Source organism: Hyperolius riggenbachi, chromosome 3 (genome assembly GCF_040937935.1).
Source record: "Hyperolius riggenbachi isolate aHypRig1 chromosome 3, aHypRig1.pri, whole genome shotgun sequence".
NCBI lineage: Eukaryota > Metazoa > Chordata > Amphibia > Anura > Hyperoliidae > Hyperolius > Hyperolius riggenbachi.
Window position 1 is genome coordinate 109570345 of NC_090648.1, and position 26213 is coordinate 109596557.

The following is a 26213-nucleotide window of genomic DNA, read 5'->3' on the forward strand; positions in this document are numbered from 1 at the left end:
AGGAGGGAGGGGAGTGGCAGCCTGAAGAAAATAGCAGGCTAGCAACAATCTGCACGTCGCTAACCTGGCACTTTTTATAATGGGGACAGCAGAACCAGGGGGGGGGGGGGGGGGGGGGGTCAATGCTCAAAGCAACAGAACAGGTTTAATCCTAAATGTACATTTAAAACAAATAATACAGTGTTCTATCAGATTGGATAACACTGTAGCTGGATAGTCAAAAAACAGGTGTAGTGGGTGCTGCAAGATGCCACAAAGGCTTTCCTGTGCTTCTCCATAACCTTAAAGGAAACCCGAGGCGAAAATTGACGAATGAAATAAACTACTGTATCTGTCTTCCTTCTCCTAAAAATGACTTTTTAAGATATTCCACAGTTTTATTTTATGTTTAAATCTACTTTTTAAGTTTTAACTGTTTTATTGGTTTTGCTCAATGACACATTCTTAGAAATATGCCAGAGCTAAAATCTATGAACTATTAACCCCTTTTTTTATCTCTTTCCTGCTCTCTGAAGCCATTTTCTGCTAGGAAAGTGTTTTATAGTTGGAATTTCTTATCAGTGAGGGTCACACTGTAGTCACTTCCTGTCTGAGTCAGGACTGAGTCAGCCACTTACATACCTGATCTTTAACTCTTTCAGGCAGAGAAAGAAAAAAAAGGAACAGGCAAGTTATTTGTGTGTTTGGCACTGTGCATACACGTCTTTCTCATTATGTCACCTCAGGTATCCTTTAAAACTGCTCCCAATTACTATGCCCCGCCGTCAAGTGAGTCAATCTTTTTAGGTACCCTGTAGTATGTGAAACCATCTTTGTTGTGCTTACTAAACAGAGAGGCTGGGAGAACCGAAGCAGGAAAATAAGGGCACATGAGCCCTTTTGGTAAAAATGGCCCACGATAGGTGCCTGTAATAAAAGCTGCATTCTGCCGCATGATAGAGAAATTGGGTGCACAGCGGTAGCCACTATCAGGCACCTTAGGGCGCCGTATTTTACTTTCTTTCTGCAAATCACGGCTTTTAGAATAGCCGCGATATGCAGCTATGAAGCTAAATTTCAGTGCCGATTAGTGGCAAGAGGGAGCAATTTCAGCAGACAGACTTGCAGGAAAAAAAATTGGCTTACGGATAACTAAAGTTCGGCATTGCATAGTGGGCGCTCGTGCAATGCCGCAATTTAGTTATCGGCAAGCCAATTCCCCCCCCCCCCCCAACCCCGCAGGCCTGGCCACCAAAATTACCCCCTCTTGCTGCTAATCGGGTGCCATAATTTACCTAATAACCGCATATCATGGCTTTGCGGAAGGGGGGCCTCTTAAGGTTAGGCACCACCAGGGCGGTTTAGGGTTAGGCACCACTGGGGGTAGGGTCTTAGGGTTAGGCACCCCCAAGGAAAGTTTCTGTGTGAAAGTAGGGTTAGGTTTAGCCATAATAAAATATCAGTAAATATTACCGATATTTTAATCTAAATGCAGTAGTAGAAAATCGCTAAGTTTAGCGATATTTTACTAGCAGCAATCCTCGCGCCCTTTTTTTCCAGGGACATATTTTCATGTCTGTGAGAAGAACATAGTACCTATAAGACGCACCTAGGTTTAGGGGGCAAAAACCAGGGGAAAAAAAAGAATACTGAACCTAGGTGCGTCCATGGTCCAGGAGTGGTAGAACAAGGTATCCAATATACTGTAAAGTATATGATACTCCTAGAACCATAGGAGGAGCAATCTGGATGGATGGTAGTAAGTAAATGGTGGACAGTTGATGGTCCCTGGTGCTGCTTTGTGTGTGCCACTAGAAGTGCTAAAATTCTATTTACACAGGGTGGGGGAGGGGATGAAACAAAATGGAAGAGAGCACACTCTCAAAGCAATGCTGGCAAGCCTCTCTGTGGAGTAATCTCACCTCAGGGTGTTGCTGACTTGCCCTTATGAGTCAGTGGAAGTGCTTTGTCCCTCTCCAGCCAGGGACATAGGCTATGGGTATTTTCCTAGTCCTGCAGGTATCCTGGGGATCTGCAAAGATGCTCAGCAGGTGTCCTCCTGGCAGATCAGTATCTCTGCCTCTGGGAAGAGTGAGCCTGTGTCAGTGTTGCTGCATGTGGGGCTTCTCTCTGTAAAATGGAGCTGAGTTGTGACCACCCACATAGGTGGTTAGGTTGTCTACACGGGGCTCACGCTCAGTGACTCTTCATCCCTGCCACAACTGCTCCCTGCATCAACCGATCAGTAGTGATGTCCGCGGTGGTAAAGCAGCAGCAGCGCGATGCTAAGTGTTTCTGATTCACACCTGCTTAAAGAATACGTGACCTGACTAATCCTGGCATCCCCAGTGGGGAGGCAGCTGAATCAGCGCGATCCGAGTGTTTACTAAGCGGCATAGCAGCAGTCGCTGTGATGATCGGAAATGCTTCTCCTGGCTGGGATCTTCTAGTCTGACCAGCGCGACCCCGCAGAGAAGGACAATACATCTTCAGCCGCTATAGCGGCAGAGTCCTTCCGTACTGCATTGTTTACTGGCGCCCTTTCATGACCCATGGCGCACGTGCGCTGGGTCATGTGATGACACGAGTAAACAATGCAGTGCGGAAGCCTATGAGGACTCTGCCGCTATAGCGGCTGAAGATGTATTGTCCTTCTTTGCGGAGTCGCGCTGATCAGACTAGAAGATCCCAGCCAGGAGCAGCATTTCCTATCATCACAGCGACTGCTGCTATGCCGCTTAGTAAACACTCGGATTGCGCTGATTCAGCTGCCTCCCCACCGCGGATGCCAGGATTACAGTCAGAAATGAATACAAAATGGGGTGGTGGATCAGCCCGGCTACCGATTACAGTCAGGTCAAGTATTCTTTAAGCGGGTGTGAATCAGAAACACTTAGCATCGCGCTGCTGCTGCCTTACCACCGCGGACATCACTACAGCACAAAGAATGGAAGCCCCTACATTGGTAAAATTGCTACATTCGGACTATAAGACGCAGTGACTTCCCCCCCCCCACACACTTTTGGGGGAGAAAAAGTGCGTCTTATAGTCCGAAAAATACGGTATATATGTGAACTGCCCTCACTGCAGTGTTATACTGTCAGCACTGATCACAGCCTGACTGGCTCACAGTGCTACCAGTTCCTGTCCCAGTCTGAATGCTGCTATGCAGGGTGTCCATGAAACAAGCACACAGACAGATGCACTTACATACTGGCTGGATTTTAAAAAATTATCTTGTTTTTTTTTAAACAAAATTGGATTAGATTATTTTCTTGTGCCTGGGGCTCAATTTAAATTAGTTTTGAATGTTGCAGGCTGAAAGTGAGATCAGCCAACCACAACTTTACCTTTCCACAAATAATAAAAACAATGGATTTGGCAGGGGGTGTTTTAGGGCTAAATCAAGAAAAACATTCAAACAGCCACACAAATGTCTTTTTACGATTACAGTAATGAAGAACATCAGCATGCTTTTCATTACAGACTTGGAAGATTATCATAATAGTTTGCACAGACTAGACTGCCACCTTCTGGAGAAATGATAAACTGCATGAAAAATTTCAAATTTCATTAAAGAGACTCTGAAATCTCAAAAAACACCCCATTTTTATATTTAACAAATGTGTTTAATATGTTTGCCCTAACTAAACCGCCGCTCTAATCTATCTAAATCCCCCCCTAACTCGCCCTCGCTCTCCCCTGCAAAATCCACAACTTTCTTGGTCGTGGATTTTGCTGCTCTAGGAGGCAGAGCTTTGAGCCGCAGCTCTGCCTCCATGCGCCGTCTATCAGCGGCGGATCTCCGCCTCTCCCCCGCCCTCTCAGCCAAGGAAGACTGAGAGGGGCAGGGGAGAGGCGGCGATCCGGGCTGACAGACGTGCTGAGAGGCAGAGCTGCGGCTCATAGCTCAGCCTCTGACGGAAGCGCTGCCCGGATTGCCCCCCGGGGAGTTGGGGGGGGGGGGGGGATTTAGAATGTGGCGGTTTAGTTAGGGCAAACATATTAAACACATTTGTTAAATAAAAAGATTTTTTTTTTGAGACTTCAGAGTCTCTTAGGTTATAGACAATGTTTAGGGGTGCCAATAAGACAATACAGGAATACATGCAAACCAGATCACGCAGCACAGTATGAATACAAGGTAATGCTTAGTCAGTCACTGGATGGGAGCATGAATATTAAGTAGAGTTTACTCAGATCCATAGGATGGGTGTACAGTAATGGAGGTGCATGAACAGGTAGGAGACATAAGGAGGAGGACCCTGCCCAAAGGCTTACAATCTAAAGGGACAGGCAGAGACACGTATGGTAGGGGACCAGAGTCCAGCTGCGGGTTTAGAACACTAGTGTGTGTGTGTGTGTGTGGGGGGGAGTTGCTTAGGCCAGAGCGAAAAGGTGAGTTTTGAGGATTTGAAGGAGGGAGAAACACTAATGGGGGAGGTAGCAAGTTCCATAGTGCTGGAGCAGCTCTTGAGAAGTCCTGGAGGCGTGCATGGGACTGGGTGATGCAGGCGCGGGTGTGGGCAGTCAAGCAAAGTTGCGAAGTGTGTACCTCTGAGTAAGATCGGAAATGTAGGTTGGGCAGGTTTTGTGGACAGATTTGTAGGTCAGACACAGAATCTTGAATCTGGTCTAGACCGGATAGGAAGCCAGTAGAGGTATTCACAGAGTAGAGCCTCCATGGTGGAGTGATGGGAGGAGTGGATAATTCTGGCTGCCGCATTCACAACAGACTGCAGTGCGGCAATGCAGTGGTTAACAGTGACATTCACATCTGGGAGAGTCAGGGATGGCCGGGGTGGGAAGATCATAAATTCAGTTTTGTCCAGTTTTCGTTTCACGTGTGGCCAGAAGGAGCAGCCAGTGTTATGTCCGCTCTGATGGTCCTACTGTAGCTCATGGCAGATGCGCTCCCCAATAGGCTATATTGTGCAACAAATTTGCCTTCCCGGGATAATCGCGCCTGCACAGAAGTGTTGCCCGCTTACCGCAAAGGATCTCACGGATCCATTGCAGAGTGACAATGGTGAGTAATTATAAAAGTAATTATTAAACAGGAGCCGTTCACTGTCAGTTTAGCAATGATTGAAAAACGGTCAAAAATCTCTCTGCTCAAGTGGGAACACAGCCTTACTGAAAAGGATACAATGGTACAAAAAAAAGGATTGACTCTTGGGTGCATGTGAAAAAATAGAAAAAAATCTTTAATACAACCAATTTCTATAAATACAAATACATACACATTAAAATTAGTGCGAAAACGCTGGTAGTCTCGTGCATCAATCTGTTAGGTCACTATATCTCACTGACTATATAGAGAGAGTAACAAGGGGCTGCAGGCCTTACTGAAAAGGAGTTGCTCAGTTCAACTGCCAAAATAGCGTGCAAATTAGTACAGAGGAGACAGACTAGTCCAAGACCTGCAGCTTTTAACTACTGTACCTACTGTAAGTGACAGTGACATAGGGGGAAAGTAATTTATAGTGCCTTTTACTCAGGTAGAAATGTGCTTCTTATATGTCTGTGTTTACATGTGTTTTTAATTTTACAATTTTGCGCGATAGATGTCCTTTCATTCCAAATACTATTTATACCTAATTTCCAGTCCAATGACTCTTCATGGAATCTTCCTTTATGAACATGAAGCCCAAACAATGAGTTTCCTAGTCCTGTGTGTTTACAGAATGGTAACCAGAGTGAATAGAAAATGGTCATACCTCCTCACTGATCTCCCTCAGGATGGACGGCTGGAGCTGCATTGACTTAAACAATGTGCCGACCACACAGCAGCGCTCTGCAGACTGCAGCTCACACAGCTTCCGCACTGCTAAGTCATCACCTGCAAGCAAAACACCACAGAGCACTACAATGTGATACATGACCATGGACAAGCCAGTTGCATATAACAAGATGTCGTCTGAGCTGAAGAATAGCAGAATAGCAGAATTCCAGACTTAGTAGGGCAGGGTAACCTCTTCTTCCTCTGCCCTTTCTCATGTGAGGAACTTCAAATGTTTTGTGTCAGGACATTTTTGTAAGCAGAACTTGCTGCCCGTATCTTGTTAGAGTGGATTATCTGTATGTTCCCACAGAGAATGCTCCAGGGCTGCAGGCAATGTTAGTGGACTTTCCGCACCCAACTCTGGAGAGAAGAAATGGCACAAAGGAAGCATAGCTCCCAACTGTCCCTCTTTCCTCATCATTTGTCCCTCTTTCTATGTAAATATATATATTTATGTACTAAAAAATGTGTGATTGGCTCTAAACTTTTTTCCCATCCTTTAAATTGATAAATTACTAATTTACTAATTAAAATGCTAATATGAAGGAAAATGAACCAGGATAGAAAGGACCAGGGTGGTTTGAATGTTAAAACATATTTTTCTTATGAAATCTTTATGGACTGTGTGACTGAGGCGTGATCAGGGGTGTGTCAGGGGCATGATCAGGGGTGTGGCTTAAGTGTCCCTCTTTCTCATCTCAAAAAGTTGGAAGGTATGAGGAAGTTCAGAGCACTAGGTGTCATAGCAGCAGGATGTGAAGGGAAACCTCATCAATGGCAACACAGATAGCAATAAGACAAAGAATATAACTACCTCACTTCATCTGAATTTCCAAAAATATATCTACATATCTGAAGTAGTAGCTAAAATTAAATTAATGGTCCAGCCCACCTAATCCTAATCTTACAGCTTTGTTGTAGACTTCAGCTGACTGAAACGCTCACCTTTCTCTCTCTCTACTCCATTAGTGAGTTTGCTAAACTTGGGGATGCAAGTCCATCCACTTCGCAATAATGAACAAGTAAGCTATCATTTATTAAAAAAAAAGTGGTAGAGGGTAATGTGAACCACATCAACCCTGGTGCCTACAGCCAGATAAATATTTCTTGGCCCTTATGCTCACCACACACCATACAATCTTAGTTGTTCAGATTTACCACCTCCAAGTAGTATAATAGCTTACCAAACAAATACTGCACTCTATTGGCCCTTATACTACATAGATTTGGTAAATCTGCACAACCAAGATTATACGGTGCGTTTTGAGCCTTTTGCCAAGGTTCTTGGGTTGCAGCGCCCCATTGGCCAGTCGCATGGCTGCAGTAAAGGCTGCTGCTCATCATTATAAAGGGCAACAGGCTTCCATTAACTTTTCTGCTCTGAGGACTGTGACTGAATGAAAAGTGCACTCTGCTGTATCTGTTTACTTGTTCTTTATGCAACCGTCAGTTCAGAGTTTTCAGCTCAGAGAAATTAGACAAGTTTGCTTCACAAACTATGTATAAAATACATTTTTAAAGCTCCTTTATTCTACCCCACAGACAGAACATTTATGGGAAGCACCTGGCTTCCTCTTCCAAATGTGTAACAGCACAGCCTTGTGTAATAAATCTATTCACGGCAAGCTCACCCCACTTCTTCTTGGCTCGCTCCTCCAGGATGGGCCTCATCTGTAGCAGGCGGGTGGCATAGATGTGAGCATACTGGCGAGTGAAGCTGCGCTCCCCCAGGCGGTAATGCTTCGAGCAGTTGGCATAGTGGGCATTGCAGACTCTAGTGAAGGTAGAGGAGACCTCGGAGGGTGATGTCAGGAGCCCAGGACCCCGCGCAACTGCCAAATCTGTGAACATGGCGCCAACCTACAGAGGAACATACACAGCAAAAAGACGGTTCAATAATAATAGATTTATCCAGAGAAATGGTGCTGTAAGGCTCTGTTCACAGTGCTCAGTTGCTTTGCAGAATAATTCTGCATGTCATCTCGCTGCCCATACAGCTCTATGGGCCTGTTCACAGTATTACGCTGTAATAGATGGCGTTATTCTATCTCGCTGAATGCAGGCTTTGTATTAAAGTCTATGGCCAGTCTCACAAACGTTAATGCATGCATTGTGCAGCTGACCACTGTGAATCCAGCCTAAAAGAAACCCGGAATGATGCTCATCTAAACAGGACAGCAAGAACAATGCAGGGAGAACTGGCATAGATATGCCTTAAAGTGTACCGGAGACAACAGATTTTAGGCCTCTTGCACACTGCAAGTGATTCCGATTCCGCTTTTTAATCCGTTTCAGATTCCGATTTGCAGTGTGCAGGGAGCAAACTGCAAATCAGAATCTGAATCGGATGTAAAAACTGATTAAAAAGCGGAATCTGAATCGGAATCACTTGCAGTGTGCAAGAGGCCTTAAAGAGATTCTGCACAAAAAAAATTATCCTGGGGGTACTCACCTCGGGAGGGGGAAGCCTCTGGATCCTATCGATGATTCCCCCGTTCTCCTCCGCCCCACGGTGGTCTCGCTATGGCCCTCTGAATGCACAGCTGACAATTTGTCAGGCTGTGCAATATTTACCTTTTCTGGCTCCAACAGGGGCGCTGTTGCGGCTCTCAGCTCGGGAATAGGTGGAAATAGCGGATTCCAGTCGGGTTCGCTCTACTACACAGGCGCAGGAGACTTGCGACTGCGCAGTAGAGCAGACCCGACGGGGGATCAGCTATTTCCATCTATTTCCAAGCCGAGAGCCGTTACTGCGCCTGCGCTGGAGCCGGGAAGGTAAATATTTAGATGACCGCCGTTCAGAGCAGCATTGCAAGAACACTGTGAGACGGAGGAGAACAGTGGAAGCGTACGAGAGAGAACGGCGCCGGAGACTTGGGCGCAGGACACAGCCTGTATATGGCTGATCTTGCTGCTGCACAAGTCCGGGCCGTGTTAATTACTATTCCCCCTCCCGGCCGCCATGGATTGTGGGGGAATGATATAATTCAGCTTCCAGCAATTGCTGGAAGCCGAATTATTGTTTTAAAAGCAACTTCAGCTCCGTCTTCGGATGGCGCCGACGTTACTCCCTGTGCCTGCTATAGCCGTAGTTCCTATTACGGCCTATGGTGGCGCCGGCTGCGCCCAAGTCTCCAGCGCTGGATTTAGAGTGTTTTCACAGGGGAAGCCTTGATAGGATCCAGATGCTTTCCCCTCCCATTTTTTTTTCCATACAGATTCTCTTTAAGGATTTTTTACTTAAAGAGAATCTGTACTCTAAAATTCTTACAATAAAAAACATACCATTCTCTTCATTATGTTCTCCTGGGCCCCTCTGTGCTGTTTCTGCCTCTCCCTGCTGCAATCCTGGCTTGTAATTGCCAGTTTTAGGCCTCTTGCACACTGCAAATGATTCCGATTCAGATTCCGCTTTTTAATCAGTTTTTACATCCGATTCAGATTTGCAGTTTGCTCCCTGCAGGGGAGCAAACTGCAAATCGGAATCTGAATCAGAAGTAAAAACTGATTAAAAAGCGGAATCTGAATCGGAATCACTTGCAGTGTGCAAGAGGCCTTAGGCAGTGTTTACAAACAAAAGACATGGCTGCTAACCAGCTTGTGATAGGCTGAGAGAAGCTCAGTCTGTGACTCACACAGATGCTTATGGTGCTGTAGGAAGCCATGGGTAAGTAAAAAATCTTTAAAAGCTGTCGTCTCTGGGTCACTTTAATCCTGGTACACAACATGCAATTTTCACTTCAGATCCTATTTGAGTAAGTGATGAAATAGGTATTCATATTCGACATCGATCGGCTATTGAAGAAAGCTAGCATACACACGTATGCAATTTTTTTTTAAATTCCAGTCAGATTTTACAAATGGCTGCCATTCAAAAAGGAATGGAAAGGACATACATATGGAACACTGGTCTGTATTTCGATCAATATTTTCCAGCAGGGCTGTGGAGTCCGTACAAAATCATCCGACTCCAAAGTTTATGAAACCACTGACTACGACTTCAGGCACCCAACATTGCTCTGACTCCTCAACTAGGATTCCACAACCCTTGCAGGGCTATGTAGTAGGTACAAAAGTCCTCTGACTCAGTATAAAACCTCCGGCTCTGGGTAACCAAAAATTGCTCTGACTCCACCACCCTGTTTTCCCAGCACGTCCAATTTGCTTCTGATCGAGAAAGTGATCGATTTGGAGCTGGGATTAGTCACTTGCAGTCAGTAGGCTGTATATTTTTTGCCCAATAATTCTCCTTAGCAGAAATAGGATCTGAAGTGAAAATTGCCTGTTGTGTACCCAGCTTAAGAAAAGTATCATGGGATAGTCAGAGACCAATAACTTTAAAGAGAACCTAAAACAAGTAATATTACTTAACCAATTCAGCACCGCTGCATTGTGTATCTACACCCCTGTGAATTTCACTTCAGCACCAGGGGCATGGTTACATGTATTACGCTGTTTACACATCCTGTGTTTACAAATGAGCTCTCTGCCGTGGAAATCAGCGGACACAGCTAAGCGATCAAATTACAACTTGTGATTAGTCTCTGATGAGGGGGAATTAGACAGGCTGAACTCTCTAAGTACATACAGTGTGCATTTCTATACGTTTTCCTTCAGTCCAGTGCAGTGCAAGAGTTCAGTTCAACTTTAAGACTGTATGGACAAATATAGTTAGATCGCCTGGCTTCTGTATATGAAATCTGAATGAACTTCCTCAGTCTTTTCAGTGTTGAGAATGGTCATGTCATTGCAGTATGTAAAGAATTGTTGTGTGTGCTAATAGTCCAAAATGACCTGTACCACCTAAAATTCCCAGTACTTTATTTTATCTTTTTAAAACTCTAAAGCCGGGCACGCACATCCAATTTTGATTGGCCAATTTCACCATCTCCATGTATTATGAAGGACAACAGATCTTGAATATTGTGAACAGATTGTGTAGGTAAGCTATCATACTACATGGATGTCAAATTTGTCCAGTAATTGGGCAATCAAAATTTGATGTGTGTACTAGGCTTAAAATTGTGTCCATGTTTCAAAATACGAGCATTAAAAAAATAGCAATGTATTATAGCTTTTTCATGTGAGCAAACGACAACTTGAGGAGTTTCATGTACATTTCAGGGCATTCCCTGGCAGAGATGTTGTCAAAAGAGATATACTCCAAGAAGCTGTGCATCACCCTAAATTGGCATCTGCTTATATGAAGACTTTAATATTTGCTATTTTTTTCAACTTTTGACATATACCAGTAAATGCAACTTTATATTTATAAGAAGATGAAATAAATTATTGGATATTTAAGATTGTTTGGCTCATATTGGACTACCTATCATTATTTCGCCCATAGTGATGTTGCCAATACGTACTACATTGGTGCATCCCTACCTAGAATCACCAGCATTGTTAAGTGTCACATCATTTGCAAATGCTGGTTTCTCAAGAAGTAGTAACTATAGCTATGCCCCTTTCACACGGGCAGCTGACAGGCGGCAAGTTCACTGCCTGTCAGCTGCTCTCCTGTATCGGCCGGGCGCTTGGTAACGCTCGGTACCAGCACTGCATGGCGGCCCCCCATGAACACAGATCTGAGCGCGGCTGCAGCCTTCTTTCAGTGTTGGGTCCCCAGCTCATATCCCAGACAGGGCACTATCTGCACAAAGTTTGTAAGTTCTCCCCGTGTCTGTGTGGCTTCCTCCTAGACCCCAAAAACCTATAGATAATTGGTTTCTCCCTAAATTGGCCCTAGACCAGGCCTGGGCAAACTTTACACGGCCCGGGCCGCATTGTGCGGACCGCATTCCTTAAATTCCAACCCCCCGTAAAGTTGCGAGCAAGCACCAGGGGATTTGAAACTTACCTTGCACACCGATGTCCCACCTTAAGTCTCCATGGCAACAGGGCGTCATGACGTGACATCAGGATGAGCCAGCGTATTACATGCCACGTGCCATCCTGTTGCCATGGAGATGTGACACAGGACATTGGAGAGAGAGTTTCAAATCCCCTGATGCCTGCTTGCCACTTTGCAAGTAGGGGAAAGGGGGGGGGGGGGGAACCTGGCGACCTGTCGGTGGGCCGGAGAAGCAGAGCACGAGGGCCGTCGTTTGCCAAGCTCTGCCCTAGACTATGATACATTAATAGACATAGGACTATGATAGTGAGCCCCTCTTCGGAACAGTTAAATGATGAGACAATATACTCTGTACAGCGCTGCTGAAGATGTCAGCACTACATAAATGCTAAATAATAATAATAGCCAAAAGTCAATGAACACAACCGACATCGGGCGTTGAACTCAAATGACTGTTGGGCAGTCGGCCACACATACAATGTAATTTGAATGACATTGATCTACTATATGTACAAAGCGTGCATAATGTCGTTTCTGTTTGCCCGTGCAGTATTTGAGTTGCCCATCGACGGAGTCAGCGTTTCGAAAAAAAAAGTCTTTCCGCAACAATGGTAGCCTGTTTTCAGCACTTTTTTTGTCCTTTCAGTACTTTTGTTAACATACATTAAACTGATTTCCCTCTTTAACCCATGCATAGCTCTTCACTACTTCTAGAATGGTGAATAGTCACCACTATATGTGCTTTTGACAGAAGTAATCAGTAATACAATGACTCCTTTCCCACACAATTAAAGGGGCCCATACACTGGTCGATTTCAAGATCTAGGTCGATCTGCTGCTGGCAGCAGATCGATGGCCCTTAAGGGGCCCATACACTGGTCGATTTTAGCCATCGATCGACGGCCGATTCTACCGTTTTGATCAAATTGGATAGAATTCGATGCAGCAAAAAGCATCATCGATCAGCAGATTGATCTGCTGGCAGCCGATCGATGGCCCATAGGGTTGCATTGAATCGAATGGTGCAACACTGCATTTCAATTGAATTTCAATAGATTTCATTCTAAAATCTATTGAAATTCGATTCCTACTGTGTGGCACACATCAGATATATTCCTGTCAGATCCGACCTGATAGGCTTCTGACAGAAATCTACTTGATGGTCGAATCTGCTGCAAATCTGTAGGTGTATGGCCACCTATAGAGTTTCATTGGATCTAATGCTGGGCATACACGGTGAGTTTTATGCGCCGGATCGAGCCGCTGGCGCCTGGATCGATCTGCGCTCCTTCCCGCGGGCGCTCCTTATCTTCCGCTCGTTTTCTGCCCATGGATTCGATTCGAGCGCCTCGCTGATTGGACCTGTCGGAAATTATCAATCGAGCTATCAGCGGCTCGATTGATAAGGAGAATCATGTCCGTGTATGCCCAGCATAATGGTCCAATAATGCATTTAGATCGATTTTCAACAGATTTCCTTCTGAATCTATTAGAAATCTGTTCGTAGTGTGTGGCACACATCAGATAGATTCCTGTCAGATTAGCCTTGACAGGCATCTGCCAGAAATCTATCTGATGGTCGAATCTGCTGCATATCTATAAGTGTATGGGTACCTTTAAATCCTAAACTTTAGGGACAATAACAGTAAAAATCCGCCAAACGTCTGTTCAACACATTGCACGTCAGGCATTTATCCTTCTCCCTCCATCTATGCAGCAGTCTAGCCCCAGCATGTGCCATCATTACATAACATACTACTGGAGGTACACGCTGCCTCTGCTGCGATGGGAAATACATGGAGGCGCACAGGCACGAATGTAAAGCACATAATACTGTTATAAGAACATAGCATGACATCAGGCATTATACACCTCTCACCGTTCTTCATCTCCCGCCACCACCACTCTTCCCAGGCTCAGCAGTCCCGCCGCGCACCGTCACCTACGTCATCATCAAGCGCCGTGGTTGGCAAATCCCATCGCCATATTGGGATAGGCAGGCATGGAAGACGTTGCGCTCCGAACTGTAGGGATGTGGATTTCTGATTTCACAGCGGTGTAATGACAATGTGACCGTTCATAAAGCCAAGAGCTAGGATTCAGATTGCTAGCATTGTATATACAAATAGAAGTGACAATGGAGGTTATTGTAAAGTCACCTCCCTCCCAAGTTTCGCCTAGTGTTCTTCCAATAAGCAAGATGTAACTCCTGGAGTGTTTTAGTGATCACAGTGCACTAAATGCTGTCCAACATTACAGTGACCCTCTGAGCGACATAAAAAAAAGCTCTCCAATTAAGAGGACCTGTACTCAGATTCTCCTCCATGTTTTAAAAGTTAAAGAAAAACATGTCTTTGTTGCAGTCAATACAAGTCTTGCAAACAATCTGCAGTGTGTCTACTTCCTGCTTTCATGGAAGCAGATTTAGGGTTAACATCTTTTGTTTATGAATTAGCAGCTCTGCTGTGGCAGAGGAGATTCCTGAGCTGACTGACACAACTGAAGATATCTAATTACAGTGGTGATTAGTCACTGATGAGGGGGAATTAGACATGTTAAACTCTCTACATACACTGTGCAGTTTTTTATGTTTTCCTTCTGTACTGTGCAAGAGTTCAGGTCTAGATTCCATAGTGCAGGCATGTCCAAAGTACAGCCCGAGGGCCAAATGCAGCCCGTAGAGCCATTTCTGGTGGCCCCCAAAGCTTTCTACCGTTATTAGTTCCATGCAGCCCACAGACCATAATTGCCGCTTAGGCCCCGTTCACACTTGCGGTTCGAGTCCGCAAGTGTCCGGGTCCGGAGACCGCAAACAGACTGTACGGGTCTCTGCGGTGACCACAAGTTGCCACCAGTTGCGGATCCGAAATGTATTAGTTCCAGCTACAATAAAGTAGCCATAACTAGATACATTGCAGTGCCAGAAAGGCACCGCAAGCATGGGGGATACCGGCATGTAGTCCGGGCCCCCCAAGTGGCATAGGACCAGTGCTGGAAGCATCCGGTCCTATTGCCAGTGTGATGAGAAACATCCATTTCTCATTGCACAGCATGGCCGCATGTTCGGGTCAGGATCCAGCCCGGGTGCGTGGGCCGGATGATCCGGACCCGAAAAATAGCGCATGTTGGAAAAGTGTCCGGAATCCAGATCAGATCGGGCTCCGTTCTGTACGGAAGGGACGCATGTGAACGTCCGCATAGACTTTGCATTGCTATGCGGAACGTACGTTCCGTTTGTACAGTATACGGTCCGGATCCTATCAGGCGAATCCGGACAGCGAACGCTAATGTGAACCATGTCTTACAGGGGTTTCAGTAACAGACACTGATTAGCAGCTGACACTGAGCCTGCAGCAGTAACAGCTGCTGATTAGCAGCTGCCGCTGTGTTAACATCACTCTGTATTTTAGTTATTTCTCGTGGAAAAGTTTTGGCAAAATGACACACAGACGTACCCGATGGCAATCATACAGAAATTGTGTTTAATTTCACTAGTTCGGCCCCGTAGCACGCTCAAGAACTATGATATGGCCCCTGGCCTAAAAAGATTGACCACCCCTGTGAGCCTTCCTGGTCCTCTCTCATGTAGTTCACACGACAAAACGCTATCGCTTAGCGATATGGTGATTAGCAAACAGTGCATTTGCTAGTACAAACAAACAAACACAGAACATTTATATCGCGCTTTTCTCCTGGCGGACTCAAAGCGCCAGAGCTGCAGCCACTAGGGCGCGCTCTATTGGCAGTAGCAGTGTTAGGGAGTCTTGCCCAAGGTCTCCTACTGAATAGGTGCTGGCTTACTGAACAGGCAGAGCCGAGATAGTGTGAACCAGCCCACATTGATAACGTTTTGAAAATATCACCTAAAAGAAAACTGGAGAAAATGCAATGGGGCCCATACATGGTACAATTTTTTGGGGGGGATTATATAATTTTGTTCGATTATTCCATTAGATCGAATATAAAGATTTTTCCAAAATGTCCACTTGGATTTTTATTCAAAAAAACAGGATAATCGTTCAATTTTCTTGATCGAAAAAAGATTCTTTTGAACTTTCATTCAATTCGATTGTTTTCTTCAAATAAACAGGAAAATCGAACATTTTTATTGTACCCTGTATGGGCAACATAAATTGAATAAAGGCCCATGTCTCCTTATTTCAGCGTTGTCCCATCAGTGAAATTATTCAACCTACGGGTCGAATATGTCTTTAGGCCTCCGGCCAGGCGCAGTCCCCCGGGGGAGGGGGTCTGTCATCTCAGGTACACTTTTAGGGTAGGTTGGCAGTGCGACATTAAAGTTGCGCATTATAGCCCTTTCTAACGTGTACAAACGCACTGCAATGCAAAGTCAATGCTACATTCACAGTGCATGCGTTGCGTTATAATGTAACGCAGCACGTTCTGTGAAAGTAGTGCTTGCAGTGCATTTGGCACGTTATGGGCTGCGTTACTGTGTTTGCACATGCTCAGTGGATTTTGTTTTTAATAAAAAAAACCTAACGCATGCGCCGTTTTGGGGTGCATCAGGATGCCACGATAAGGGCGCATTTGATGCGACGTTAAGGTAGTATTGAAATGACAGCTAAACGCAATGCAATATAGCATAACGTGTACTAACACATTATGCTTTTGCGTTACGTTACTAACTGCGGTGCAACCTTAACATCGCACCAAAAACGCAACGTCAACTGTGAACGTAGCCTCAGAGTTTGTTCAAGTGAGAAAAAGGACTTTGGCAGGGGTCACACTTCTTAAAGCCGTGGGTGTTTTGCTGCAATGCGAAATCGCATGTGAAAACAAGTAATGCTTTTCTAAGGGGCCAATTTGTTTTCAGGAGCCATCTGCAATTCTTTATAGTGGTTTAAAAAAAAGATACAACTTGCACTACTTTTCTGCCCAACGCATACGATTACTCATTGAAATTCAATAACTACTATAAAAATCCCCTGCGTTCAGTCGCAGACAAACAAACACACGCCGTGCAGCTAAACACATGAGGTCTTTGGAAAATTAATCATCAACAAACAATCTGGCAATAATTATTAAAAGTTTGCAAAAGACCACCAAAGATAGTGAACACATATATTTGTGTCTTCATCTTTCAACTTCATACTGGTGGATCTGGTCTGCTGATGATCATACATGTCAACGTATTGCCGATACAATACCTGACTAGCAATCTGCATCAAGGAGGAAGCCGCATGCTGTCTAAAGAACATTGCACCTTTTGTATTGCATGCTAAAAGTTTTAAGCAGAGATCACACATCCGGGGGACAAAGGAGTAGCTATGGGTGGGCAAGGGGGACACGTGTCCCCGGGCGCAGCACTGTGAGGGCACTCAGCACGGCCATTGCACCCCCACGTGCATGAGAGGTGGCTCACTGGCTGCCCGAAGTGCCCCTGCTTCTCTCCCTCCCTCTGCAGAAGCCTTAGCAGCAGAATAAGGCTATCTAAAGGGGGCACATCTGGCTATCTAAACAGGGTGAAGGGGGCACATCTGGCTAACTAAAGGGGCACACATTTGGCTATTTAAAGGGGGGCACATCACCCATGACCATGAGCACATTCTGATGTGTGGCCATGCCCATTATGTCCAGAGGGGGGAGGATGGGCAAAACTGTCTTTATCCCCGGGCACTGAAAACTTTAGCTATGCCTCTGCTGGTGGGAATCGCATGCATTTTGCTGTGATGCAAAATCGCAGGAAGTGTAACATGTGTAACACTTTAATGGCCATTGCGGTGAGATGCAGGAGGAAGAGGTGACGCTTCTTTCTTTCTTTCTTTTTTTCTTTCTTTCTTTTCTCTCTCCCTGGCCCATATGCAATTCACTTTTTCACCTGAGTTTTCTCCTAGGTGATATTTTCACAACTAAATTCCTTATAAGTCACCAGAAAGCAAGAAAATACTCAAAGTAATTTTGATAGTGCTTTTTCATTTACTTTTTGGTACTTTTTTAGTTTAAGGCTGCTTTCACTGCAATGTGACCAATGTGACAATCCAGCCCCGCGATCCCGTCGAGATCTGCTCCCGTTAGCGTACGCAGGAAGTACGGGCGCAGACGGACAACGAGACCGGTTGCTGGATCGTCAGAGGGAAGAAAGAAAAAGCGACAGAGCGTGCCAATCCCGTCTAGTCTGCTCCCGTTAGCATACGCAGGAAGCATGGTGAACAGACTGATCATAAAGATTGGTCGCACAGCTGCTGACAATATGTAATAGGACAAACATCCACCAATCCCGTATTACTAGGCCACTGTTGCCATGCAGGTCTCTGGCTGGCTGGTGGCTGGATAGTGTACTGGTTAAGGGCTCTGCCTCTGACACAGGAGACCAGGGTATGCATCTCGGCTCTGCCTGTTCAGTAAGCCAGCACCTATTCAGTAGGAGACCTTGGGCAAGACTCCCTAACACTGCTACTGCCTATAGAGCGCGTCCTAGTGGCTGCAGCTCTGGCGCTTTGAGTCCGCCAGGAGAAAAGCGCGATATAAATGTTCTGTGTTTGTTTCTTCACAGTGGGACGTTACAGGCGCACGTTAGAGCTGCCTGTAACGCAGCCCAACTCACAGCAATGAAAAATCAATGGGCTGTTACATTGTAACGCTGCACGTTAATTGAAAGTGCAACATGCTGTGTGTTCCCGCGTTAGACTGTTTGCACATGCTCAGTATTGTGTTTTTTTGTTTTGTTTTGAGCAGGAGGGGAGAGTCCGCTATTGTTAGCCACATGGCTAATTAATATTCCCTGCACTGCAATGTAGTGATGGGAAGGAAGTTCGGCTCGATTCATTGAATTGATTCATTGAAAAGAGGCGGACTTCCTATCTCTACTGTTCAGAATCAATTCATTGAAAAGAGCCGGACTTCCCATCACTAGGTTCAGTCCTGCTGCTCTGCCTCTGAATCGATTCTGAACAGTAGAGATAGGAAGTCCGGCTCTTTTCAATGAACCGATTCAATTAATCGAGCCGAACTTCCCATCACTACTGTTTATTTCCTGGAGCGGCCGCTGATTGGCTGGCGGGACCACATGATGCGGAGTGTTCCGATCACGTGGTCCCCGCAGAGTATCAGACAAAAAAGGCGCACTAACAGCCGCACAACGCGGCTCACTCTGGCGTCCTCCTCCAACACCACCAGGCGTTGCATTAGGGGTACGTTATGCGACCTTAAAGGGACTCCGAGCAGTGCAGAAACTATGGAAAGATGCACATCATTTTAAAGCTCTCTTTCTCCTCTTTCCAATGATATATAAACCGCCGCCCTACGCCTTTTAGTTTTCGCTATTTTCGCGATTAAAATTGCCGCGGCCGCGATTTCGATCGCGAAAATAGAGAAAACTAAAAGGCGTAGGGCAACGATTTAGGTGTCGCCAGAAAGAGGAGAAAGAGAGCTTTAAAATGATATCCATCAAGCCATAGTTATATTGTATTACACAGGACGACACTTTCCCCAGTGTCAGCAGCTCCATTCTGCTGAATGCAGCTGCTGACTTTGACAAAAAGTCGCCCTGTGTAATACAATATAACTATGGCTTGATGGATATCGTTTTAAAGCTCTCTTTCTCCTCTTTCTGACGACACCTACATCGTCGCCCTACGCCTTTTAGTTTTCTCTATTTTCGTGATCGAAATCGCGGCCGCTGCAATTTCAATCGCGAAAATAGCGAAAACTAAAAGGCGTAGGGCGGCGGTTTATATATCATTGGAAAGAGGAGAAAGAGAGCTTTAAAATGATGTGCATCTTTTCATAGTTTCTGCACTGCTCGGAGTCCCTTTAACGTCCCCTAAAACGCAACGTCTTGGTGTGAAAGAGGCCTAAAAGTACTGGAAAGTTATTTTAAATAGACAATGAAAAAATTATCTCCTAAGAGAAAACTCAGGAGAAAAAAAGAGAATTGCATATGGGCCCCTCTCTCTTTCTCTCTCTCTCTCTTTCTTCTTTCTTTCTTGTTTCCTCTTTTCTCATTCTTTTCTTGGTTTCTCGCTTCCCTTCTATTCATTGATTGCTCCATTTTAGAAAGCCAGACAAAATAACACTGTTGTATTTTGGTGAGGGAAATCTCCCTAATGATAGGAGGGGACTTCCCCAACTCTGACAATAAAAAAATATTTCGGCTACGTTTCCACTAGTGCGGTACGATTTCGTTGTGGAAAAACGCATAAACGAATTTACATGCAGATTTGTAAGTATTCGAATTTAACCATGTCAGTGTGTGTGTGCTTTTAAATTAATTTTATGCAAAAACGTATGCGAATTCGCATGGAAAAGTCGCATAGCGAAAACATGCGATTTTGCTATTAATTACATTACAGTCAAATCGCACACTAGCCTTGCGGTGTGCGAATTCTGATTGCTCTGCTGTGCAGATTTTTTCTGCACAGTCATTCGTAATGGCAGTTAACGATCGTTCAGTCGACAATCGGGGAAGAATTTTTAGCAAACGATCATTATATACAAGGAGGAACGAGCGATATCGGTAAGAGAAAAATATGGGCCTGGACAGATAATATTGAACGATTATCGTTTGAAAATAAAAAGGGTGTATAGATGTTGTTAGATAACAATTGTTCGCCCATGCGCAGAATCCATCATCCATCTAACAAACTGTGATGTCACTTTTGTATGCATGCGCAATAATCGCTCATGATCGATCGTTTGAACATAAAGTCAGTTGTTAAGGTCGTTCAGTTAAAATCTCAGCATTCCAGTCGGTGAACGGCCGTTCGTCTGCTAATTATCTGTTGTTATGAACGATAGTGGTCTAAAGTCTGTACTTAACATAAGTTGCTGCCTTCTAGGTACCACTATTATCCACCTCCTGACAATAAAGGCCAAGAGAATGCCGTGAGGAGTTCAAGAGGATAATCTTGTTACAGATGGAAGTGTTAAAGGGAACCAGAGATAAACGATTCACACAAAATAAACATATCAGTTGATAGCTTGTAAAGAATAAATGCTCTACCCGATAATTTCGCCACTCTGGTGTGCCTTTTTGAGTGCTTTTTATCCATTATTGCTCCAGGAAATATCCAATATGGCCGCCGGCTCATATTCCTTCTGTTCCAGGTTATGAGGTGTTCTGGATGTGCTGTATAGGCTATATGAGACTATAGACAAGCAGGGCTGCTGTAGGCTTTCATCTGTGTGCTTTCAACTTCATATTCTGGTATGCTTTGTGGCTGCCTGTAGGAAGTGTCTCTCATAGTAATGAAACTGCATACAGTAGATAATAATGACAGGCTGCACACACAGAGCACACAGATCACACAGCCACACTTGTCTGTTAGACAGAGATTTTTCCTGCTGCAGCAGCCCCTCCCATGTCATCACAGCTCTCAGTATGTAAAGCATGAAATTTGAGCCAGGAGGGGGAAGGCTTGGGCTTGAAAAGACTCCACTGAAGAGTGACTCAGCTATAATGATTCCAGATCAAACCTCGACTGAATAGTCGGTGTATTCTTATCACAGTTGATAACAGATAGATTAGACTTAGAAGAATTAAACTAAAAGCAGGGTAGGTGTTTACTGTCATGTTCCCACTGATAAATGTAATAAAATGCATGAGGGTGCTTCATCTCTGGTTCTCTTTAAAGAGGAACTTCAGCCTAAACAAACATACTGTCATTAAGTTACATTAGTTATGTTAATTGAAATAGATAGGTAATATAATATCTTACCCACACTGTTTTAAAAGAACAGGCAAATGTTTTATTTCATGATGGCAGCCATCTTTTTGGTTGAAAGGAGGTGAGCATGAGGGAGGGAGCATGAGACACAGTTCCAACTGTCCTGTGTCCTGAGCACCTCTCCCAGTTGCTAGGCAACGTGAACAACAACATAGGAAATCCCATCATGTTCTGCACAGCAGCAGGGAAAAAAGTCTGGTTTTTTTTTCTTTGATGGGTGGAGCTTAGCTAAAAATGCAGCTAAAAATGATGCTTTGGTAAGAAAAACAAAGTTTTGATGCTGTGAAACTGTTAAAGAAACACCAAGCCTTTTCAGTTCTGCTGAGTAGATTTTTAGTCCGGAGGTTCACTTTAAGGTAACCAAACATCTAGCGATGATGGGCAGATTCGACCAAGAGACAAATATCTCTCTAATTGAAACTGATTACAGAAAGATCTGTTGGCTGCCCATACATCGCAGGCCGATTCCTATTCGATTTTATGCTTAAATTGATCAGGAATCGGCCTTATGACGCCGCATCCACCACTTCTGCGGCCCAACGCTGTCCTCCCTAATAAAAAATGTGCCCCCCTCCTGTGCTTGGTACTTATACTATACTTTACCTGTCTGTGTCTGCCACTGGCACTTGCAGCATGTCCGTTTTACATGCTCGGCCCGAGATTGGTTGCATTGTCGATCAGGCATGTACTTGGCGGCATGCCCGATTGGATTTTCATCTCATTCGATAATAAGGAATCGGATATTCAATCAGTCGCCAAATCTATAGATGTATGGCCACATTTATTTGGTCTCATGTAATTGGTCGGATGGTGCACATACAATGTATGGAATCATTTTTAATATTTCAAATTTGCAGGTGTCACAAGATTATTCTATCTTTAGACAAATAAGTCCAGTTTTTGTTTTTCACAGTGTTTCTTTGAGAATATCAATTAAAACTAATTGAAACAGAAATGAAAAATATTGTTTTTCTTGTATGATTAATTAAAATAAAACTTTATTGGATAGTTCCATACTTACAAACAGGTTCCATTCCAGGAGATTGGTTGTAAGTTGAGTTTGTAAGTTGAGTCCTATGTTAGAGGAAATGTCCGAGCTGTTGAAAAAAATGACATCTACTTACCCGGGGCCTTCTCCAGCACCTTGCAGCCAAAATGTCCCTCGCCGCAGCTCCACATCCAGGCAGTGACCTGGGGGTCCTCTCCGTTCGCGATGGCGACCTTGCCAAGTCGGGATCTTCTGTGCCTGCGCAAGAGCAGCTTCACATCATGTCCATGTACACTCTGGAGCACGTGGACAAGATGTGGAGCGGCTCTCGCGCCTGCTGGATGCGGAGCTGCGGCGAGGGACATGTAGGCTGCAACGGGATGGAGGAAGCCCCGGGTAAGTAAATGCCATTTTTTTCAACAGCTTGGACATTTCCTTTAAACATGGTGAAACGTGAATAAGTGATTTACTTTCAGACAACTCTGGATTTGAACATATCCTGTATTATAAACTATGTTTTTTGGTTAAGAAAAGGTGGGGGGAAAGGCTGCGCGTCCCTAAACACATGCTGCAATTGAATGGTTAATCGCACAGGCATACACCGCCTCTGCTAGACTGAAAAATGCATGCCCTGCATCCAAGACAAGTGCTAACATTTATTAAACTAGGAGGAACTTTAGCTTCCAACATAGTTTGCATGCAAAGTATATTATACTAGACACTTGCGCCACGGTGAGGCAAACCTCCGGGCAAGTGACCTAACCTAAATTTAATACCTTGGGAGCAGCTAAGCAAAAAAAATCTTAACTTTGTAACTATGTAACTGTCAGGTTAGCTGCTCCCAGCCCCTCCTCCTGAGTTTCCTGTTTGCATAATAAGTAGTAGCAGATTTGCATATGATTTGCATCTGAATTGAATGCGAAGTGTGCAGAAAATCTATTTAGGTGCTGCACACTGAGCTGGTGGTCATTTCGGATGCAGCCTTAGTGGTATGCGCTGGCGTTCTCCTCGCTGTTCAACCAAATGTAAGTTACACATTTTTTTTGCTTAGCTGCTCCCAAGGTTTTAAATTTAGGTTAGGTCACTTGCCCGGAGGTTTGCCTCACCGTGGCGCAAGTGTCTAGTATAATATACTTTGCATGCAAACTATGTTGGAAGCTAAAGTTCCTCCTAGTTTAATAAATGTTAGCACTTGTCTTGGATGCAGGGCATGCATTTTTCAGTCTAGCAGAGGCGGTGTATGCCTGTGCGGTTAACCATTCAATTGCAGCATGTGTTTAGGGACGCGCAGCCTTTCCCCCCACCTTTTCTTAACTTTGTAACTATGTAACTGTCAGGTTAGCTGCTCCCAGCCCCTCCTCCTGAGTTTCCTGTTTGCATAATAAGTAGTAGCAGATTTGCATATGATTTGCATCTGAATTGAATGCGAAGTGTGCAGAAAATCTATTTAGGTGCTGCACACTGAGCTGGTGGTCATTTCGGATGCAGCCTTAGTGGTATGCGCTGGCGTTCTCCTCGCTGTTCAACCATATGTTTTTTGGTTGTTTTTCATGTGCTTTTAACCACTTAAGTACCAGCGGCCTCTGCCCCCTTAAAGGACTTACGAGGCCAAAATCTGCCCCCAAAACGTAAAAAAAGTTAACTACCTGCATGACTTTGTAAGGCACGGAGGACGCCGTCCGCGCCCTCCGTGCCGTTCCGCTTGGTCCCCTCTGCTCAATAGCCCCCTGAAAGGCTGCGACCCCACGGTCCGGGTCGGTATCTGCAGCCTGCATAAAGATGGCCGCCGGAGCTGGCCACGGCTGCGCAGTCCGCATAGCCGCTACTGCGGTTGCGCAGCTCTAGGGCCAACCCCCGATCCACGTAACAGGCAGCGTGGATCGGAGGGTTGGCCCTAGAGCTGCGCAGCCGCAGTAGCGGCTATGCGGACTGCGAAGCCGTGGCCAGCTCCGGCGACCATCTTTATGCAGGCTGCAGATACCGACCCGGACCATGGGGTCGCAGCCTTTCAGGGGCTATTGAGCAGAGGGGAACGGCGCGGATGGCGTCCTCCGTGCCTTACAAAGTCATGCAGGTAGTTAACTTTTTTTACGTTTTGGGGTCAGATTTTGGACTCGTAAGTCCTTTAAAGAGACTCTGTAACAAAATGTTCAGCCTTATTTCTTCTATCCTATAAGTTCCTATACCTGTTCTAATGTGGTCTGTCTTACTGCAGCCTTTCCTACTTGCACTGTCTCTGTAATAAATCTTATCTCCTTCCCTCTGTCGTGTCTGTCGGGCTGAGGCTGGAATGTGTGGATTGTGCAGCACTGCTTGTCATTGGCAGAAGCTTTACACACCCCCTCCAAGCTCTGCATGAGTCACACAGTAAGCTGTTCTCAGCCTATGATACTGTGGTTAGAATCCAGTCTTTTGTTTGTAAACACTGCCTAAAACTGTTCATTACAAACCAGGAGGGCAGCAGGGAGTGGCAGAAACAGCACAGAGGGGCACAGGAGAAAATAAGGAATAGAATGGTATGCTTTTTATTGTAAGAATATTAGAGTACAGATTATTTTTAAGGACCAGAGACCGCTGGTACAATAACGACGGAATCCTGACGAATCGCCGCGCACACCTGCCGCAACCACCATCACAGCCGCACACCGGGATCCTCCTGAAATCCACTCTGCAGTCTCTATGACGGCAGAGTCATGTGAGCCGGTCAGGAGCCGCTTTCATTGGCAAAGGCAGAGACAGGCAGAGCCAGTGAGCTGCGGTGAGAGACGTCGGGTTTCAGAGGAGAGATCGGCGGTGACTGAAGGAAACGGCGGGTGTGCGCTGCGGCAGTGATTGAACTCTACGCCCTGCCAGCCAGGTGACCACCAAAAAGGGGTAGATTTCAATCACCATGGTCCTTAAGTATTTAAACTAACAGTTTATACCATACTGTAACATTTAACAACAAAAATATGTAATAATAAAACAGTATTAGATATTTTGTACATGAAGACAACTTTGTTTGTATCTCTGAAACATTGCAGTTGAGTCATTTGCAAGTAGGTGACTATCTGTAATTTTGTTTTTTTTTTATTCCCACATGTATCTAAAACCTTTACATTCACAATGACATGAAAGACCTCTAGCTTAGATATATGTTTTATTTCTGAGAGAATGATTATGGGTGTGTACACACAAGTACATTTGAAATCGGCGCCGGTAGACTTGGGCGCAGGATACAGCGTTATACGGCTGATCCTGCTTCTGCACAAGTCCGGGCCATTTTAATTACTATTCCCCCTCCAGGCCGCTATGGATAGTGGGGTAATGAAATAATTCGGCTTCCAGCGATTGCTGGAGGCCGAATTATTGTGTTTTTAAGCAGCCTCGGCGCAACGTTACTCACTGAGTGCTGCAATAGGAGTGATTCCTATTATAGTCTATGGAGGCGCCGGCTGCGCCCAAATCAAGCAGCGCTAAAATGCACTGCTCCGGTACACACATCCAATTCTGATTGTCCAATGATTGTTCACTTTTACCACTTCCATGTATTATGTGCGTTTACCTGCATTATCTGTGCATAGTATTCAACATCTGTTGGCCCCCATACTACAAAAAAATGCATGTTGGATTATTATGGCTCTGTACAAATTAACAAACTGACACATCATTGCATTCCAGCGGATCTGGAGGTGTGTTTAGCTTCTAAGGGTACAATGGTTAATTTGCATATATTCAGCAGTGATGCCCTGGGAGGCATCTCAGGCTCACTCCAACCTGAATTATCGCAAATTCTTTCTGTTTTAAGAAAGCAAACTCTTGTTTTCCTTAGTATCTTAGTAAGGGGGCTTTTAGGACCATTGTAGCCCCTCACATACTCCCATGAGTTCTGGTTCACCATGAGCTTGCTGGTTAGTATGTACCTCTCGGGGTTACAAG

General features: G+C 45.0%; 1 protein-coding gene across 2 annotated transcripts in view; it reads right to left on the minus strand.

Moving 5' to 3' along the window:
- POLD2 (DNA polymerase delta 2, accessory subunit) overlaps window positions 1–13584 on the minus strand; it is a 115905-nt gene extending 102321 nt beyond the window's left edge. For both annotated transcript variants that reach the window (XM_068274755.1, XM_068274754.1), the window contains exons 1-3: window positions 13498–13584; window positions 7396–7624; window positions 5700–5821 (exon numbers count right to left, since the gene is read on the minus strand). In XM_068274755.1, coding sequence (XP_068130856.1) covers window positions 5700–5821; window positions 7396–7615 — 342 coding nt within the window. In that variant the 5' untranslated portion in view covers window positions 7616–7624; window positions 13498–13584. The remainder of the gene's footprint in view (window positions 1–5699; window positions 5822–7395; window positions 7625–13497) is intronic.
- Between the last annotated feature and the right edge of the window lie 12629 nt (window positions 13585–26213).